The following is a 19,482-nucleotide window of genomic DNA, read 5'->3' as shown; positions in this document are numbered from 1 at the left end:
GTAAAATAATTAAAAAGGATAACTATCCGGTATGGTATTCCGTTTCCTTGAAGAAAGTAATTAAAGAAAAATACAAATATTTCAGGAAATATAAAATATACAAGAATCTATCAGACTTAATTTCATATAACGTTCTTAGGGAAAGAGTACGTAAATTAGAAGATACATGCTTTACTTCGTATATACACCGGGTAGAAAATAATATTGCCACTAACCCTAAACAATTTTGGTCTTTTGTGAAGTCTCGTTCATCCTCTCAGAGTTTACCCAGCAGCCTTAAGTATGGAAACAGAATATTTAATTCAGGCTTAGATATTTGCAATGCTTTCTCAGATTATTTTTCTACCACCTTCAGAGCCTCAAATAATAATAATACCGATCATTCACCCTATCCCAGGTATGACTCAGTGGCTAGTTTAAATAGCATTGAAATTAATCCGGACGTTGTCTCTAATATACTACTAAAATTAGATCCTTCTAAATCAGCGGGTCCTGATGAGCTACCTGCCCAGTTCCTAATTAACTGTGCTAAGAGCTTGGTGTGTCCCATTGTTTTACTCTTTCGGCGTTCATTCGCCGAGTGCTCAATTCCCTCAATATGGAAGTCGGCTTTTATCACCCCCGTTCACAAAAAGGGTCCGAAGACGGAAATAACTAACTATAGACCAATATCGAAATTATGTATACTTTCAAAAGTGCTAGAAAAAATTGTGTTTCAACAAGTATACGATACTTTTAAACTTTCTTTTAGTGATTATCAGCACGGTTTTTTGCAACGAAGGTCAACTGTATCCAATCTTGTTTTACTTAATGATTATGTCACTGAAGCTATGGATAGTGGGCTTCAGGTTGACGTCATATATACTGACTACAGCAAGTGTTTCGATAGAATTGATCATAGGTTGCTTATATCAAAGTTATATGACATGGGAATACATGGGGATTTACTGAGGTGGTTCTCCTCTTATATCAATAATAGGTCTCAGGCTGTCGTGGTCAACAACTATATATCTGGATGGGTATCAGTCCCAAGCGGCGTCCCGCAAGGGTCACTGCTCGGTCCGTTATTATTCAACATTTTTGTTAACGATATAGGCAAGTGTTTTTTGCACTCTAAACTTCTCTGCTTTGCAGATGACATGAAGATCATTAACGAGATAAAATGCAACCGTGACTCAATATTATTGCAGTCCGATCTTGAACGTCTCGATGAGTACTGTGAAGTGAATAAGTTAGAGCTTAATCCCTCAAAGTGCTTTTCAATTACATTTTCCCGTCAACGCAATGTAACCTCTACATCATATACAATAAAGGGTCACCCGCTTGAGAAAGTAACCTATATGAAGGATTTGGGTATTATTCACGATTCTAAACTTATATTTGACAAGCACATAGATAGTATTATTAGTGGAGCACTAAAAGCGCTAGGCTTTATAATGAGAAATTCTATATACTTCACCCAAGCTAAAACCCTGAAAGTGCTTTATTGCGCATATGTGCGGAGTAAACTGGAGTACGCGTCACAGGTCTGGAACCCCTGCTATAATACTTACGTTGACCGAATCGAACGCGTTCAAAAAAAATTTATAAAATATTTATGCTTTAAACTGAAATATCCCTATAGCTCATCCAATTATTTAAGTATTTGTAAGAAACACCATCTAGTCCCATTGCAAAAAAGACGTGACATATCTGATATTACCTTTCTCCTGAACATCACCAGTGGTGTAACTGACTGTTCCGAGCTACTTAGTAAACTTTCTTTTATTACCCCCTATCGCTCTAAAAGGTACCATCCCCCAATATCTGTTAAGACTGCATCCTCCAAATATAGACAGAACAGCTTCCTGGTTCGCGCGAGTCGAAGGCTAAATGAGCTATCGAAAGAACTTGATATCGATATATTCAACTGTAAAGTTCCTAATGTGAGGCATAGTTTGGTTGAGCGGTGTTTTATGTGAGCGACATTTCTATTAATGTAATGTTACTCGTAGATGTAATCTTTTTTTCTTTTCTTTTTTTTGTTTCGTTTTCATTACGCGATGAAATGCATGGAATTTATCAACTTAGTGTATTGGCGCCTTGTCACTAAACATGTATTCTTCATTTGAATCTGATCAATTTTACTTTAGTGTTTTTTATCTGGAACTATGTGACCTCTGTTGTTATTGAATAAGTATACCTATAAGTAGAAGCCCCTAGAGGGGCTAATGAACTAAGTGTTCAAAACTTAGGATTATTGTAAGGCTTCCATCGCCATTAATTTTCAATTTGTATTGTTTTTTATTTTATGTTATTTTTTCTCTCTCTTTTGTACGCATGTGTGTGTGCGTAAGTGTTAGCATTAGTTTAAAATTGAATATTTTGTTACTACCTGTGAGTTCCTGTAATTGGCTTCCTGTTTTAATCTTGTTGTTTATTGTAAGTGTATAGCTGTTGGTTCTCCTTAACATAAATAAATAAATAAATAAATAAATAAATAAACCCCCAAGTCAGTAAAGCCACTGTCATGCTATTCTAGGATTTATACATCAAGGTATAAGCGCTATAATGACGTGTGAAATACAAATGGGTTTAAGCCATTTGGACGGGGCATATTGTGATATTTACAATTGTAATACAGCCGCCGATAATATGAAATAGCTAGTTATTAAACATTGCTGTATATCTAATTCACTATTATGCTAATTACCTACATATTTTTGCAACATGCAACTTTATTTATATGCCAAACAGATATAATGAACGAATGAACGTCGACATTGTGATTGCGTATTCAGTATACAAACTGTAAATATTACGTGTTGTTTTGTTTTCACTTTAATTATAATAATCACAAAAAAGAATAACAGCAGGCCCCTATTTCACCGCGCTGAGAATTGTTACCTGACGGTCAATTTTCTGCCTAACGCTGATTTGTGCATGCGAAATGAAGTGAAAATCGTGCTTGAGATGCGCGCCCACCACCAAGACGCCATTATCATTATCAAATTCATAACAAATTGTTAAATTTGAATCGACCTCGAGATGTTTGCATGTAAATCCGAATCCATAATATGAAATACGCTCAATCATTTGTTCAAATATATACTCCTATCCCGCCCGGGCGGTAAAAATCCCGATACACATACAAAATGCGCACGTTCGCTAAACTACCTCAATTTTAAGAGCTCTCTTTAGACCCTCTTACACATTTACGAGCAGATATAAAGTCTCGCAGACACATTAACAATTTATCGCCGAATCTGTTAAACTGACAGACGCGAATATAGCAATAGACTAGAGCTTATTTCCCTCAGGGCAGGTGTGATGACATTTCGTTTGGAAAAGCGAGAAATAATTCATCTGTACTTATTCTAAACTGATTCTAGCAGGCTGAATTATAAAACTTATAGAATAAGAATATGAAAGCCCCATTTTATTTTGTTTGTTATCAACAATCAATGCTCCATAGTTTCAGAAGGCTTATGCAAAATTTCAGCATTCCAGATTCGATAAATTCAGGTCGCTCATTGTGTAAGAAACTTTGAACGAAACTGAGTCCAAATTAATCGGCCAATAGACTTCGTACTTACGGAAATAAAGCAACTAAATTAGTATGAAGTGTTATCATAGTTGTATTGATTTTTTGGAACAAGTAAGTAACATCCATGCATGCCTAGAATCCCTAAAACACTGGAGCAGCGTCAAAGTTTTGGCACTTGACAAAGCGATCGGTCATCTCAGACCGTATATTGCCATTGCTTAATTACCGCAGAAGAGTTAAATGCTCCCGCGAACCAGTGAAAACCCGTTCTCAAATTCGCATAGATATAACGGTTCTAGAGGCCCCCTTATACTGGTGCTGCCACGCGTTCGAAACGCCTGTGCGCGGTATAGCAATGAATACACTACGTACTAGTGGGGGACCTGAGAAGGGGCAGAATTAACTATTTCTTGGATATAAGTTGATCGTGTACCGAATAATTTACATTTCGCTATATCACGCGAGGACTGACTAGAGAAACGAAAATGGAAATTTTAATTGTGAGTAAAAGAATAGTTTTTCGGTGGTGGTGTTATGTGTTGTTCAAATATTTCCATGCGATCTTTTTTAAATCTATTTAAGAGTATACGTATTGAGTGGTAAATTAGTGATACAAAACCGTTATTAAGTGGGTCAAAATTATTTACGTTGTCTTATTTTATGTCCCCAAAAAATGTGAAGCGAAATGTGAATGTGTAGCTTTCTGTATGAGATGATTTTTTTTTTTTTAATTTTTCTCATGTTCATTATAATTTACAGCTAGAAAGACATGCAATAGCACTCACTTTATTTAGGTAATCGATATAAGACACAAATATAAACACAAGACAACGAAAAGAATTTCGACCCTAGTAAAAAACGAACTTCGAAAAGTTTACATAAAACAAATCCAACTTTTTTCTAAAATTTGATGGGTTTGACTTTTATTGTAAGTAATTAATACCTTAATTTTCCATCAATTCAAAAATATGTTTTTGTTTATAGTTATTATTTGCATTTCGGTTTAGCCCTTTAATGTTCTAATGATATTTTATAAAATCTAAATTAAAGAGTGGGTGGTAAAACTTTTCCTTGTCACTATTTAAATTCATGTTATTATAGGAAAACTTACCAACCATAATTTATATAATTTTTATCATAATCCCAATAAGCCCAGGGGCCATCCATCAGTAATGTTAGCAATAAGTGAGACAACATTTTATTTACAAAAAAATATGTTATTGATGTCTCCTGGCTGACGAGACAGAACAACAAGATATACCTAATAGTTAATTTACGCAGTGTTATTTACGAGTACATTGTTTTTATTTTGGCTAATCCTGTCCTATACTATACATATACAATCACAGATTTCAGTGAAATTCATTACTTACACATGTTTCGAATTAGACTTTTATGGTTTAAATTTGGTTTTATGGAATTAAAATATACATTTCTAAATATAAATAACTGTAGGAGTATCTTCAAAACGCATGAACATGTTAGTCAGCAGGTAATCATCATCAGGGGAAGTGTTTTCAAATAATGACAAAACGTAGACTTTCAGTGCCTACACTGAATATATTACGAAGGTCGTATAGGTACCTGTGTCTGGCAATGTAGGATCTAAAATGATTCCCGAACAAAACACGAACGAAACAAAACGACATTCGCAAAAAAAAAACCAAGAGTGAGTGAAAACCCATTTCTTTCCGTGACGACACGCGACGTTCCCGATTGCCTGTCTCCATCGGTATCCCCAAATTAAACTCTACCGTTTACGACATAAGACCGCTATTGTAACAGCAAAGTTGAACAAGATACGAGTTAATGGAAGTCAGTGGTAGATTAGATACAGCAGTAAAGTATAGGAAATGTAATAAATATCTGTGTTTCGTGTCAGTTTTGCTCGCATTGCGTCGAGTCAGCACAATTGGAAGTGATTTATGACGTAGTGTTATTTAGGTTTCATGAAGGGTAAATAAGAATAAGTGAATGGGCCGATTTATACTGTTATTCGTTTAGTCTTCAGATTCTGATTATGGGCGGGCACGCAGATAGTTTCCTATTCTGTAAAATATAATATATGCGCAATTTTCAAAATCAACAATAAAACACATCCCGAGCTCCCAAGTGAGAATAAGAAACATAAACAAGAATGTCAAGTTGTCCAAACAATAAATATGTTTCAACTCTTTAAACGATATCAATGTTTTGATATCGTTAATGCTACTTTGATATCAAGCAATTTCAGGAGATATTAATTGTTTACTTATTTCAAAATGTTATTGTTTCAAGTAAAGAGTAATTGCATTGAAATCTAATATATATGTACAGTCAAGTGTTCAAATATGGGTGCACACATCATACCTACTCAAAAATATGTCCCATAGCTCTTATGTCAGCGAATTAAGAACTATTATGGACGTATTTTTAAGTAAGTTGTATTCACCCATATTTTTTAACACTTGACTGTATTTCCTATGTAGTCAGAAAAGATAATCCCTGATTACGTTTCCGAGGTCAATCTGTACCACAAGTGTTATGTGTACTTGGCGCCGACGTGACATGATCCCGTGTAAATGGCGGTTTACCTGTAATCTCGTGTGCACTAATTGTAATTAGATTTGCTGCGTCGGACCTCGCCAGAGGCAAAACTTTTGTGGTTTCATACAGCTGCCAACTTTTTAAACCATGTCGAATTTTGAGGGAAACAAGCATAGAGTCCGGCTGATGGAACGGCGATTATTGCCAGTATTATATTAAAATTTAATTGGATTGGAAGCGGTCCGATTTTCAATCCGGAGGTTGAACCAATGAATTTTTCGGAACTTATGTACAGAATATCATTTGATATTTACCACTAGCTTTTCGGTGAAGGAAAACATCGTGAGGAAACCTGCATACAGTGCATACATCCGCGAAGAAATTCAAAGGTGTATGTGAAGTCCCCAACCCGCATTGGGCTAGCGTGGGGACTATAGCCCAATCCCTCTCGTGCATGAGAAGAGGCCTGTGCCCAGCAATGGGACGTGTATAGGCTGAAATATTATTATTATTAATGTTTTATGTCGATACCGCCCCCTCACTTCGTGTGAAACCAATTATTACATTAATAAGTCTATTTTATGGCCGGTAGACTCAAGCACTTAATGATAGTTTCAACTGATGATCATTTATAACATTTACCGTTCTGTCAAATTGTGTTAACGCACGCGTGACTTAATTTTACTGTAATTGGAGTTTGACGTAGTCGTAGGTGAAATCACTCGTTGTGCAGTCTAAAATATTAGACAACCTAATTTACCGAACCATATCTGCTTGTTATATTTGGGCGCTACGTCGTGTATATTACGGTGACTCTATATAAGATTATGTCAGGCGCTGTGTGCGGTCTGTGCGAAGCCTACACAATGAATACAATGTCATACTTACATGGCTGCAGTAATTATGCAGAATGTGTATGCGCTTTTATGAGTTTATATTTTATGGACATATTATGACTATATGAGTATGTCCATAGCGTGAGGCTGTCACGAAGAAAATTTGCTTAATATATTAACGTGACTTCATTTTACAGTATTTGGAATACAATGTAATGTGTTAATCTCAACAAATAAATCACGGAAATATGTCCTAAAAAATCAATCACATCCTGCCGGCTGCGGCTTTAAGCCGGTAATGTACGAAAATCCATTGTCTAACTTATGTTTCGGTAACATAGTGTTTCGCAGTCTACAAGAAGTCTACATACAATGTTTTCGCGTGGTTTGAGATAAATATTTCTATTTGCGATGCGATGCCTGCGATATGCTATACCCTGCTCTACTACTCGTATTTGTATCCAGAATTGAGCACAACTGCAACATAATTTTAACCAATGCAAGAAATACCTATTACAAAAATAATTAACTGGGTACCTTAATAATTTACATTTGTTTTGACACACCTTGTCCAACGTGCTAGCTTTATACGATGTTTGCACTTACATAAATGTTTGTAGTTAACACTTGTTGGTAATGAAAGTTGTTAAGTGTACTAGTTTATGAATGAAGGAGTCATTATGGACAGTGACGAGAAGCATTGCATGACGAAAGTCTGTGGTGTAACAAAGATGACTTGGTGTTTTCGGTTGTAAGTGTTTAATTGATTAAAAATTAATATAGAATGTCAATGTCAGGGCGAAAGTGAAACTGAACATTATCTCGCTCGCTTTTTTTGTCTAGTACACACAAGAGTACCGCTCAATATAATAAAACTCCAAAATAAACTGGAATTTAACCTTAAGATATATTACTATTAATAACGTATATTATTTTAGACCAAATTTACTAAAACCACATTAACTAAAGGCACATGGTTCTTTGATATTTCGTGGTCCATTGTTGACGTTGTTCCTCTCGTAGGTACAGTTGAGTGAGTGCAACGTATAAACTGGAGAATATCGTACACGAAGGTGAGACTGTTTACATACGAATGGCGAATTATCTAACTGATTTCTCTGTTTGACAGTTTGTTCTGCATCGATTGCCACGTTCTTATATTCATAAGCAATTTCTTTCGAGTCAACAAACGCTGTTGCCGTTATTTATAAATGGTAAAACAGTATTTTAGTTCAAATTCGTCTGTGTCATTACATTCGTTTGCCATATCACTGTCATCAGTCTGTGTGTGATGTCCACTAGGTCACTTAAAAAATATAAAACAAATAAATAAATAAACACAAAAACAAACAAACAACCAGTAAATTAACAAACAGTAAATTTTGACAAATAATAAAAAACAAACAAAGAATTATTTTGTAGACTGCCCCCTTTGTAAAATGAATATTGTTGAATATATTCGTAAGAAAGTAATTGGGCGTTTCTTGGGTCACAGAAAATAATAACAACAACAATTTTACTAAACCTTAAAAATGAGGCTAACTTTGCCAAAAATTAATTCCTCTAAATCATTCAAGTATATTGTAGCACTTTAAAAATGAATAGTATGATCATAAATATTACCGGAATTTAATTATGACCGGAAACAATTATTTAAGATATTGTACTTAGAAGCAAATGACATTGCAAACAATATAGATATACAAAAATAAAATAAAATAGGACATAACGATATGGTTCACTTAAACAAACGTGCATTTTACATTAAAAGAAGAAGAAAGAAAGAAAGAAAATACATTTATTTGACGCCACAACATAGTACATAAAAAAGAAAAGCATGCAGACAAAAAAAACATTTGGACGCCAAAAAGGATCAACAATCTAGGTATGTGTTTGCATGCTTATTTAAGCGTATGTTCCATTATACGGACACCACCTCAACCACTATACTGTTTTAATAAACATATTAACAATTCAAATCATACCCGACAGTCGCTGTAAAAAATTAAGTACCGTATAAATATCCGTCGAAATGTCCAGGCCAATTATCAATTTCCACATACGCTTCCCTGATCCGTCCACAAGCAACCCAAAATAAGTACACGGATAACCGGCTTTATTGCATTGACATAAGGTCCATTTTAAGTGATCAGTGTTTCTGTTTTACATAGTTAAACTTAAGGCGTATTTACAAGTGGCGGTAGCGTTGCGTGTAATGGATCACGTACATACGACGTTCAGACGTCTACGGGCAATTCTGTGCGTTTCCGCGTTGACTGTAATGGCGGTTTGGTGAGGAAGTTCGTTAGCGGTTGCAAATTTGAAATTGGAATTACCTATGCGCGGATTTAGTGCAAATTCACGTATGAGAATCATAAACGTTTGTTACTTACAGGAATTATGTTTACTTATACTACTCGTAGGGATACTATAAATTTCGCCGTTTCGTTCCGACTGTTTTAAAATCATTTATCGCCTTTTCTTACCATTTTCGTGTAAAGACAAGGTGTTTAAAAAACGGCGCTTTAATAGGGTTTGTTTGATTATGGAACGGATGCAACAACCACGATCGACGAACTGACTGACGTAACTCAGGATACCTACTTATGAATAAAAATAAAATTGTAGCGGGCATAATTACGGTAGACGGTTTGATAGAAGCGGTCTTATGACACTTATAATACGCTCAAAGTTACAGTATTAACGTACACTTACGGCAACAATAGTGTGATCGTCACAGACACGCCTCTTTTTTTACAAACTAGAGTTCTCTATTTCTTTCTCAGCGCACCTTATCCCTGCTGCTGCTCGTGGCCTCCACGCTAGCCCAATACGAGGGCTATCACGGCTACGAGCACGACATAGACGCCTACAGCTTCAAGCCGGCGTTGCCGCCCCAGAGCCTAGACGACCATTACCATCATGAAGAGGAGGACATCGACTATCACGTGAGTTTAGTCATGCTTACTCCTGGTCCTGGCCCAATACGAGGGCTACCACGGCTACGAGCACGACGTCGACGTCTATAGTTTCAAGCCAGCGTTGCCGCCCCAGTCTACACGAACACTACCACCATGAAGATGACGAAATCAATTTAAGTTTATTTTTATATAACGGTGTAAGACGCGGCCTCTTCGGTGGCTAGTGGTCACCGAAGTCGTGACAAGAGATGGCCAAAATTACTAACCATTAATATTAACCTACTTAATTAATTTTAGTCGATGAGTTCTGGTTAATCTGCATAATTCTATTTCGAAAAAGCCAGGGTCATTGAAACCGTATAATTTTCAACATAAAAATCAACAACAAGAAAAAAAAACCGCATATAAATATTTCAAAAGCAAACATTTAATTTTTCAGGCACATCCGAAATACGCGTTCGATTACTCCGTGAAGGACCCGCACACCGGAGACGACAAACAGCACTGGGAGACGCGCGACGGCGACAAAGTTAAAGGTATGACATATGACATAAAATACTCATTCAAAAATATATTTGTAGTATATTGTATTTTTGGTACAAGTGAGAAATTATGAGTACCTACGCCATGCCGCCATTTACGGCCGATATCCTTTACCAATTTTGTTTTATTTTTATTCAGCTTGAACACCTGTAAAACTATTTATTTCTTGTGGTTATTCTGTACCGTCAGCCAGGAGACATCAAAATACTTTTTATTAACATGCTTAGTAGATGGGTCAAAAACGTTCTGAAAAACTGGCTTCTTTTCTGTGGACATTATGCAAGTTAAAGATTTGGGTACATTTTAGTTAGGCTTTTCATCATATAGCTATGTAATATAATTTTTATGAAGTAGAAGGTTGGAACATGCCTATAAGGATCCAGGAAATACGTATAACCTTAACTCATATTAAAGAATTGACCCCGATGTTCCTTAATGTGAGCTAATAAGTATCGAAAAGATGCAGGTTTAATTTTAATTTCAATTCTGTAAAACTGGTTTTAAAAAGTGACCCAAGAGATCAACCATGGTAGTGATTGACTAGAAAACATTGATATTCATTTGTTCGTATGGGCGGAAGCTAGGGTGCGGATATATTTTATTTTATTTTATATATGTATTGTTTGAAAGATGATAAATCATGTCACAATAGAATTTTAGCCGAAACAGATTTTAAGGAAAATGGACTTAAATTCCAGGCAGCTACACCCTAACTGAAACCGACGGCACAAAACGAGTGGTGGAATACGAGGCGGACGACAAGCACGGTTTCAACGCCGTCGTGCACAAGATCGGCAAGCCCGTGGAACACAGAGAGCACATCCAGGCGGACAAGTACGAACCCATTCAGTACCACCACGAGTTCAGTCCGCAGCAGTTTGACGATGGCTTCGTGCCTATTGCTGGGTACGCGCATCATTAGGTTAGGGATAGTATTATAATTATATACTAAATTACTTCGTCGATTTCAAGGATTATACTTGTGACAACTCTCTAAATTGGTTGCTCCTGTTATTCAGCCTTGTACCATATCGGCAAACCCGTTTAAAACGAAGAACACATCCAGGCGGTCAAGTACGGACCTATTCAGTACCACCACGAGTTCAATTTGACGATGGCTTCGTGCCTATTGCTGGGTACGCGCATCATTAGAATTATCAGTATTACGAATATAAGTTACTTCGTCAGCATTTCAATTAGAAAACTTCCGTGATACATCAAATAAATATACTCATGGACAAATTTAGCGGGACGAAAAAAAGGTTTAATTGCTGGATTACAGCACCTAATCTAAAGCAATTTCCAAATTAGTAATTAAAGGTTTAAGCCTTTTTGCGTTCCTCTAAATTTGTCCATGAGTGTACAATTAAAACGGGTCAACTCAAAACATTTTGTCCCTTTTACTCATACTATCAAGCCAGCACGAGACTTAAAAATGTTTAAAATAACGAATTTTATAGATCGGTGTCAAAAACTCCCATTTACATAATGAAGACAAGAAATTTAAGAACATGATTAATTTAAGATATTATGACGATAGAATATGAATTATTTGTCTGTAAATGTCTGTTATTTTATTATACTTACCTGAAGACTGTACCTGTTAACTTTTTAGTTTTAGCTTTTAAGTATTGTACAAAATACTTGCAATGTAATAAAACGTTAAAAATATGTTATCATTTTACTCACGTCTCATTACCATTATACATACATGTATATAATACATTGTATATACATCGGGGTTTTTGGTGCGGAAATGTTTTTACACTAGCCAAAAAATTGGTAAAAACTGTAAAAACTGATACAATTTTAACATTTCTAAGCACATTTGGCGCTTACTACCTATTTTTTAGGGTTCCGTACCCAAAGGGTAAAAACGGGACCCTATTAGTAAGACTTCACTGTCCGTCTGTCCGTCCGTCTGTCTGTCTGTCACCAGGCTGTATCTCATGAACCGTGATAGCTAGACAGTTGAAATTTTCACAGATGATGTATTTCTGTTGCCGCTATAACAACAAATACTAAAAATTTAATAAAATAAATATTTAAGTGAGGCTCCCATACAACAAACGTGATTTTTTTGCCGTTTTTTGCGTAATGGTACGGAACCCTTCGTGCGCGAGTCCGACTCGCACTTGGCCGGTTTTTAATTCATAGTTTGGTAATTATTTTACAATAAACAAAGTTATAAATACATGAAATCATTCCCGCACCAAAAACCCCGGTGTATGCTCATTACTACTCGCTTCTCACTGATCGCCACGATCGAACACCTGCCTTGGTTTCTGGTCGACGCCGTACTTACCAAGGACCATCTCTAATGATACTAACCCTACAGCCTTGTACCAAAGATAGATATAACTCCGTAATAGATGTTTACAGTCTAAGGAAAAAACGTGCCTCGAAAATCAAGAAAATTTGATTCTCGTTCAGAGGGCGCCACTAGTTTTGGCCCACTGTCGTATAGATGGCGTTGACTGTTTCGTTTGTTATTTAACAATTTTAACGCATATCAGTGAGGGAACATGGGTCAAAATCATAAAAATAATTAATGCATTTAAAAATTTTTTTTTATCTATATTTAAATACATTTTATCGTATTTTTATAAATCTTAATTTTTAGTTTTAAAGTGTGTCGACAGATGGCAGTGAATTTACTGGGGTTACAAAATTTACAATGACAGTACCGCTCTAGTATAAGTTACTCTATGCTTGTACGTAGTATATGTCGTTAACTGGAACATTTAGCAGGGCGCGACCTCTGAATATCAACTGAAGAGTTTTGGAGCCACTGTTTCTGCCTATCAGCAATATTAGACATTTCAACTTGTGTTATGGCTCCTCTACACTGTCGGCGATGATAGACGATAACTGGCGGGCACGACAGTGTAGAGGGAATACTTGGCAGTCCCCACCAGTCATCGTCTATCATCGCCTGCGACCCGTGAGTTGTCGGGTTTTTGGGCACGCATCAAAGAGAATCAAGGGAATCGCCAGATGGTTGCGGTGTACAAGCGATCATGTGGATGCTTGCACGATGATACTATCAACGATCATCGCCGATAGTGTAGAGGAGGCAGTAGAGAGCTTACTAACCTTTGAGCCAGAGCCAGTTTGAGGCGATCGTTCTCGTATCTGAGTTGTTGTTCTGCGGACTCGCCGGGAGGCAGCTCGGCGCGCTCGGGCGCCGCCGTGGACGCGAGGGGGCCGCGCGGCGCTCGTCCTACCGTCGCATATCCGCCCTACGTGGAGCAGAAAACTATTGAAACACCTTGCAGTGCACATTAATAAGTACAAAGATTGATATAACTCCGTAATAGATGGATACAGTCTAAGGAAAAAACGTGCCTCGAAAATCACGAAAATTTGATTCTCGATCAGATGGCGCCACTAGTTTTGGCCTACACTCGTATAGAGGGCGTTGAGTGTTTCGTTTGTTATTTATAATTTTAACGCATACCAGTGAAAGAACATGGGTCAAAATCATATAAAAATAATTAATGCAAATAAAAAAATCATTTATCCATATTTAAATACATTTTATCGTATTTTTATAAATATTTATTTTTAGTTTTAAAGTGTGTCGACAGATGGCAGTGAATTTACTGGGGTTACAAAATTTACTATGACAGTACCGCTCTAGTATAAGTTACTCTATGATAAGTATTTCTAGAAAAAGCCATACCCCTTTTTTTAACTTGGAAAACGTTGTTATTTCTATCAATCAAGGTACATTAAAAATGTGACAGAATCGTATACTTCGTTTTTTAGTATTAGAAAAAGGGTCTAAGGTTTATTGAAAAACACTTTTGAAAAATAAGACAGCAATTACATGTAACAATTATATAGCATATATGATCATTAACATTTTGGTATCATAACATGGTAACTATTACTTAGTTACTATTTTTAGGGCTCCGTACTTCAAAAGTAAAAAACGGAAACCTTATAGGATCACTCGTGCGTCTGTCTGTCACAGCCTATTTTCTCCGAAACTTCGGGACCAATTAAGTTGAAATTTGGTACACATATGTAAGTTTGTGACCCAAAGATGGACATGTTACGTAAACAAATGAATTTTAAACATGGGGGCCACTTTTGGGGGTTTTTCAAACAATATCGTGTTACATATTAAATGAAAGAGCTTATTGATTGTATCTCAAATATATTTTCTTAATTTTAGGATAAACAGTTTAGAAGTTATTCAAGAAAATAGGCAAAAAATGACCATTATCTCCAAAACTACTGGCTCTAAAATTCGGAAAAAAATACACAAAATAGTTCTTTACCTATAGATGACAGAAAAACCTATTAGAAATGTGCAGTCAAGCGTGAGTCGGACTTATTTACTTAGTTTTTAATCCGACGCCTACGGGTTTTTTAATTCACTCACGTTTCACATAAAAAATTGCAATGTTAAAAATTGTGTAATGTGCGGGAACCCTTGGAACGCGAGTCCGACTCGCATTTGGCCGGTTTTTTTAAGCGTTTTAATAAAAAGACACGTCAAGATTGTTTACCCTTTTTCCAATGCTAAAAAAACGAATTATAGTTGAATTAAAAGAGCATGTGGTTCAGAGTATCACGACGTCCAATTTGAAAAGATTGATGTCAGGGCTTTTTACATTGTGCATAATGTATCGTAGAGCAAACAGATGCTTCCAAATATAAATACCTATATAGAATTATATTTTGAGCACCTTAGATTTCAGGATACTTTTGAGAAAACATATAACACAGATATTTTTTAAAGGCAACTGCGAATTAAAAAAAAATGTAAAATTTACCTATATCTCGAAGTGTTTTACTAAAGGGAATTATTCCTATTCCTAAAATAGTTATTTATTTATTTAAATATGAAACAAACGGTCATACATAAAATATTGTTACAGTTTCTTCTCTTAGACCTATAGTTTCCATTTTTATTAAATTTAAATGTTACAATTTTAATGGTTGAACTTACCTGTAGTGTGGACGACACGGAGTGAGCTCTTTGGTGGACCATCATTTCATCGTTGTCAACTTTAGGCTGCAACAAAAACGAAATTGATAAGTTTGAGAACTAGTCAGTGGTGAGGCTGATTGATAGCGTCGACTCTTGAAAATTCTTGGAAGTTTGACATTCAAGAATGAAATACTTTGCTTGGAATATGACCGTTAGATGGTTTAAAGTTTCGAGCCTCAAAACTTTGAAGTTTATTGTGATAGCTAGAATATTAAAGTGCTTGAAATTTTCAGAGGTCGTTACTATAATATAAAATCAACTTCGATGCCTAAAAGTTTCAGCTTAAATATTCTGACGCTCAAAATACTTTATCTTAAAAATGCCTGGCCTGGTACATGCGATGAAGAAATTATTATTAGTTAAATATCTTCTCTCTCTTGTATTGATGGTATCAAGTTTAATACACATAGACAGTTGACTATGATGGCCCGACAAATAAAGTCAAAGGTAAAGGTTAAGTAAAACCAAGGAGTTGTGTTCGAATTAAATTATTATTGATTGATTGATATACTAGCAGAGGGGACGCCATAGCGGACGCCACTGGCTGTTGCCGTTGGTGGACTTGCTAGACTGATGGTACCTGTAAGTACTGGGGGAGCACCGCCTGGGGGTTCGTCGGCGTGCGCACGGGAGGCTAGCCCTAGCCCCTAGGATAGCTAGCTCGGGGACACCGTAGCGGACGCCACAGGCTGTTGCCATTAGTAGCTTTACTTGACTGATGTTACCTGTACTGGGGGAGCAGCGACCGGGGGCTCGTCGGCGGGCGCGCGGGAGGCTAGCAGAGGGGACGCCGTGGCGGACGCTACGGGCGTGGCGGCTCCGCTGTTGCCGTTGGTGGCTTTGCCCGACATCTGCTGCGCCTGGATCGCCTCTTTCACTTCTTGGAACTTTTCTATGAACTGGAACAACACTTTAGATTGAGCAAGGGAAAACATAAATCGATATCAATAAAATTAGGCTACTTAATAAAAAACTGACGTACTTAAACCTGAAAGGGTTTCTTAGTAGCTTCTGCCCACGGAGCTTCATTTGCGTAGAATCCCATGTAACTCCCCAAAATTCAAACGAACTCCATAGCAAAATTACATCTTAATCTAAATCAGTTCAGCAGTTTAAGCATAAAGAGGCAACAGACAGACAGAAAGAGAGACAGAGAGTTACTTTCGCATTAATAATATTAGTAGGGATGTACATACTTTGCCCAGTTCTGCTTCGGACGCGAACCCGAGTCCATAAACCGTGTTGGCCCGCACGTCGCTCCATTGCCCAAACTTTTGAGACGTCTTCGTGAAGGTCATGTTTGCCGTTATTGTGCTGTTTATCACCGCCTGAGGAAGAAACCAACATTAATATTGTGAAACTATGAAAACGGATTACAATGACAACCAGCCAGCCTTAAAGTTTGTAGTTTATGGTTCATTATTTTTTGGTATGTGGGTATTTTTGCACTTAGTAGTTTTTTCCTCAGTCACCCGTTGACCACGAACGCAGTAAAGGGTTCGAAACGTCGGGATGTATTATAAATTCAATATACGCGATATAATCCTTTTTCATAGTTTTGTTTCATGAGTAACTATCGCGGTAACCGAAGACAATATTGTTAATATTGTGGTTTATAGAGTAGCCGACCAATGGTGATATCCGCAACAGAACCTAAATAAAATAGCTAATTATTAAGTTGCCCGACTTAACCCTTCAAATACCATCGACTCGATATCGTGTTGGCAGAGCCTCACAGTTACATTCTAAATCTAAAAGTTCAAGGTCATTTTTTGACAGAAATATCGACTCAACTGGGAGTTGAAGGGTTAAATGACAGTGGCACATAGCTTATAGACCCGATGGGCGTTCGGGCAGATAGTTTCAGCAGTGACCGCGAACCAGAAGTCGCAGCAAATTAAAGCCCCCCACAAAGTTGGACCAATGATGTGATCGTTAAGATGGCAGAGAATAGATGGATGAGAGCAGCGCTGACCAGTCGTTGTGGAGAATTGGAGATCCTATATACCTACCTATACCAGCAGTGGGGATGTTTTTTTTTGTAATTAGTTAAGTACATACCTTGGTCCCTTCAACGCTGATGATGCGGTACAGGTTTCTCGACGAGTCGTAGAAGAAAGAGACGGAAACAGCGGCGGAGCTGGCCGACATCCACGATCGCTTCGTCTTCGGGTCTATGTGGAACACGTGCGCCTTGCACGTGAAGATTGGCTGCTCACTGCGGGAGAGAGATTGCGTGAGTACTTTCTACTGTTTTTACTCGAATTAGAGTCTGGTAAATATAGAAGACTTACAATCTAAATACAACACCATGTGCCCCGCATGTCTCATCTCGTCATTGTTAAACGAAGCGCTATATACTATTTTTACTTTTTACTTTTGTACGCATGAAAGCTGTCAACAAACTAGCAGTAGCTTATGACTTCTAAACGTAAAATTGGACTTGCCTGAACGCTGTCTTAGAGACAAAAGTAGATTTGAAGTGGCAAAACTATTTTATGTTTCAAAGTATAAATAAAATATGCGACTGATTATATACCATGTAAAAATAATATTTAGGATTCAACATTGACATTAGCTAACCTCTGCTATAATCTAAACTTGAGTGGAAATATTCTATCGGATGGTGCAATCCATACTAATATTATAAATGCGAAAGTCTGTCTGTCTGTCTGTCTGTCTGTGTGTTCCCTCTTCACGCTTAAACCGCTGAATCGATTTAGATGAAATTTGGCATAGAGATAGGTTGAGTCCCTGAGAAGGACATAGGATAGTTTTTATCCCGAAAATCATCCCTTAAGAAAGTAAAAAGCGGGGTGGAATTGAGATAATTAATGAAGTGTCTGCTAATTTGTGTGCATAATATGCTCAAATTGAATAATTGCTATAAGACTTTCTCCAGGCGCTATTCTTACTCTAGCTGGGGTTACTAAGTCCACGCAGACGAAGTCGCGGGCAAAAGCTAGTTAAAAATAAAAAGATAACATGACAGGGGTGGTAGAAGTGCAAGCAGACAATCCGCTTAAAATTACCGGCATAATATTGCACGAAAGTGACGCAGACATATTTGCGCAAATACCACTACGAGTAGGAAGAGTACCAATAGCGGTGTGTTGCCGGCATCAAGGTAATACATACTAACACTGCGAAAAATTCTACATTTTAAAAGAAAAGGCGTAAACGCGAACATTAAGGATTTCACTTATACCTAAACGGAACACGGAACAAGGATTCGCTTTTGTTTCAACCACCTTGGTATCACGAAGTTACTTCAAGAAGTCAATAAAAACCGGCCAAGTGCGAGTCGGACTCGCGCACGAAGGGTTCCGTACCATTGCGGAAAAACACAGCAAAAGATTCACGTTTGTTGTATGGGAGCCCCACTTAAATATTTATATTATTATGTTTTTAGTATTTGTTGTTATAGCGGCAACAGAAATACATCATCTGTGAAAATTTCAACTGTCTAGCTATCACGGTTCATGAGATACAGCCTGGTGACAGACGGACAGACGGACAGCGGAGTCTTAGTAAGTTTTTACCCTTTGGGTACGGAACCCTAAAAAGCATCTTACAAGCATTTTCACTTTCGATATAGTGGATCGAACATCGACGGTAAGTCGTGAAATAATAAACGCCTAGACATATGCAGTAATAAAGCTACACACCTGCATTGTTGCTACGTATAGTTTAACCTAAATGTCTATTCAGAGCCCTTATCGACAGACGACTAGGTCTGGAGTAGTGCCAGCTATCACGCTACATTAAACAGCCAGGTACGTTAAGTACAACGTAGTACGTTTAAAACTTACAAGCGATACAGAATCAAGCGCATCTCAACATTTAATACGAGATGCAATGCATATTTACACAAAATTTTCAGCCCTCTATAGTCACAGCTAAACGCAAATTTTGGCCTAACTGGTGGCAAAGGAATGCGATGATTTATTAGTTAAATCTACACTTGCAGTGCACAATTAAAGTCGAATTGGAATTTAATAAGATCGTTTCAGCAACACCCACATCGTCACACCGAATGCAAAAGAATAATTCCATAACAAATGCGAACAATGCGGTCCGTAAATTTACCAGGAGAACTAAAAACATAAAAAAACTATACAAAAG

At 37.1% G+C, this 19,482-nt stretch overlaps 2 protein-coding genes across 2 annotated transcripts in view; one reads left to right on the top strand and one right to left on the bottom strand.

The window, feature by feature from the left end:
- LOC134754149 (homer protein homolog 2) overlaps positions 1–19,482 on the bottom strand; it is a 33,044-nt gene that overhangs the window by 9,116 nt on the left and 4,446 nt on the right. The window contains exons 2-6 of the mRNA XM_063690252.1: positions 17,419–17,575; positions 16,554–16,685; positions 16,083–16,256; positions 15,316–15,381; positions 13,449–13,594 (exon numbers count right to left, since the gene is read on the bottom strand). Of these exons, the coding sequence (XP_063546322.1) occupies positions 13,449–13,594; positions 15,316–15,381; positions 16,083–16,256; positions 16,554–16,685; positions 17,419–17,575 (675 nt within the window). The remainder of the gene's footprint in view (positions 1–13,448; positions 13,595–15,315; positions 15,382–16,082; positions 16,257–16,553; positions 16,686–17,418; positions 17,576–19,482) is intronic.
- Positions 3,933–11,568, top strand: LOC134754407 (cuticle protein 7-like). The gene is made up of 5 exons (XM_063690726.1): positions 3,933–4,026; positions 9,675–9,836; positions 10,249–10,345; positions 11,051–11,274; positions 11,505–11,568. Exons 1-4 carry the CDS (start codon positions 4,012–4,014, stop codon positions 11,272–11,274), a joined length of 498 nt encoding a protein of 165 aa, XP_063546796.1. The 5' UTR covers positions 3,933–4,011; the 3' UTR covers positions 11,505–11,568.

This window comes from Cydia strobilella, chromosome 2, assembly GCF_947568885.1.
Source record: "Cydia strobilella chromosome 2, ilCydStro3.1, whole genome shotgun sequence".
NCBI classification, from domain to species: Eukaryota; Metazoa; Arthropoda; class Insecta; order Lepidoptera; family Tortricidae; genus Cydia; species Cydia strobilella.
This window is presented reverse-complemented; position numbering and strand designations above follow the sequence as displayed.

Bases quoted from the DNA above. Each gene is read 5' to 3' on its own strand.
- LOC134754407 (XM_063690726.1), top strand. The intron at 9,837-10,248 runs GTGAGTTTAGTC...TTAATTTTTCAG, and splicing joins AGGAGGACATCGACTATCAC to GCACATCCGAAATACGCGTT. The intron at 10,346-11,050 runs GTATGACATATG...CTTAAATTCCAG, and splicing joins CGACGGCGACAAAGTTAAAG to GCAGCTACACCCTAACTGAA.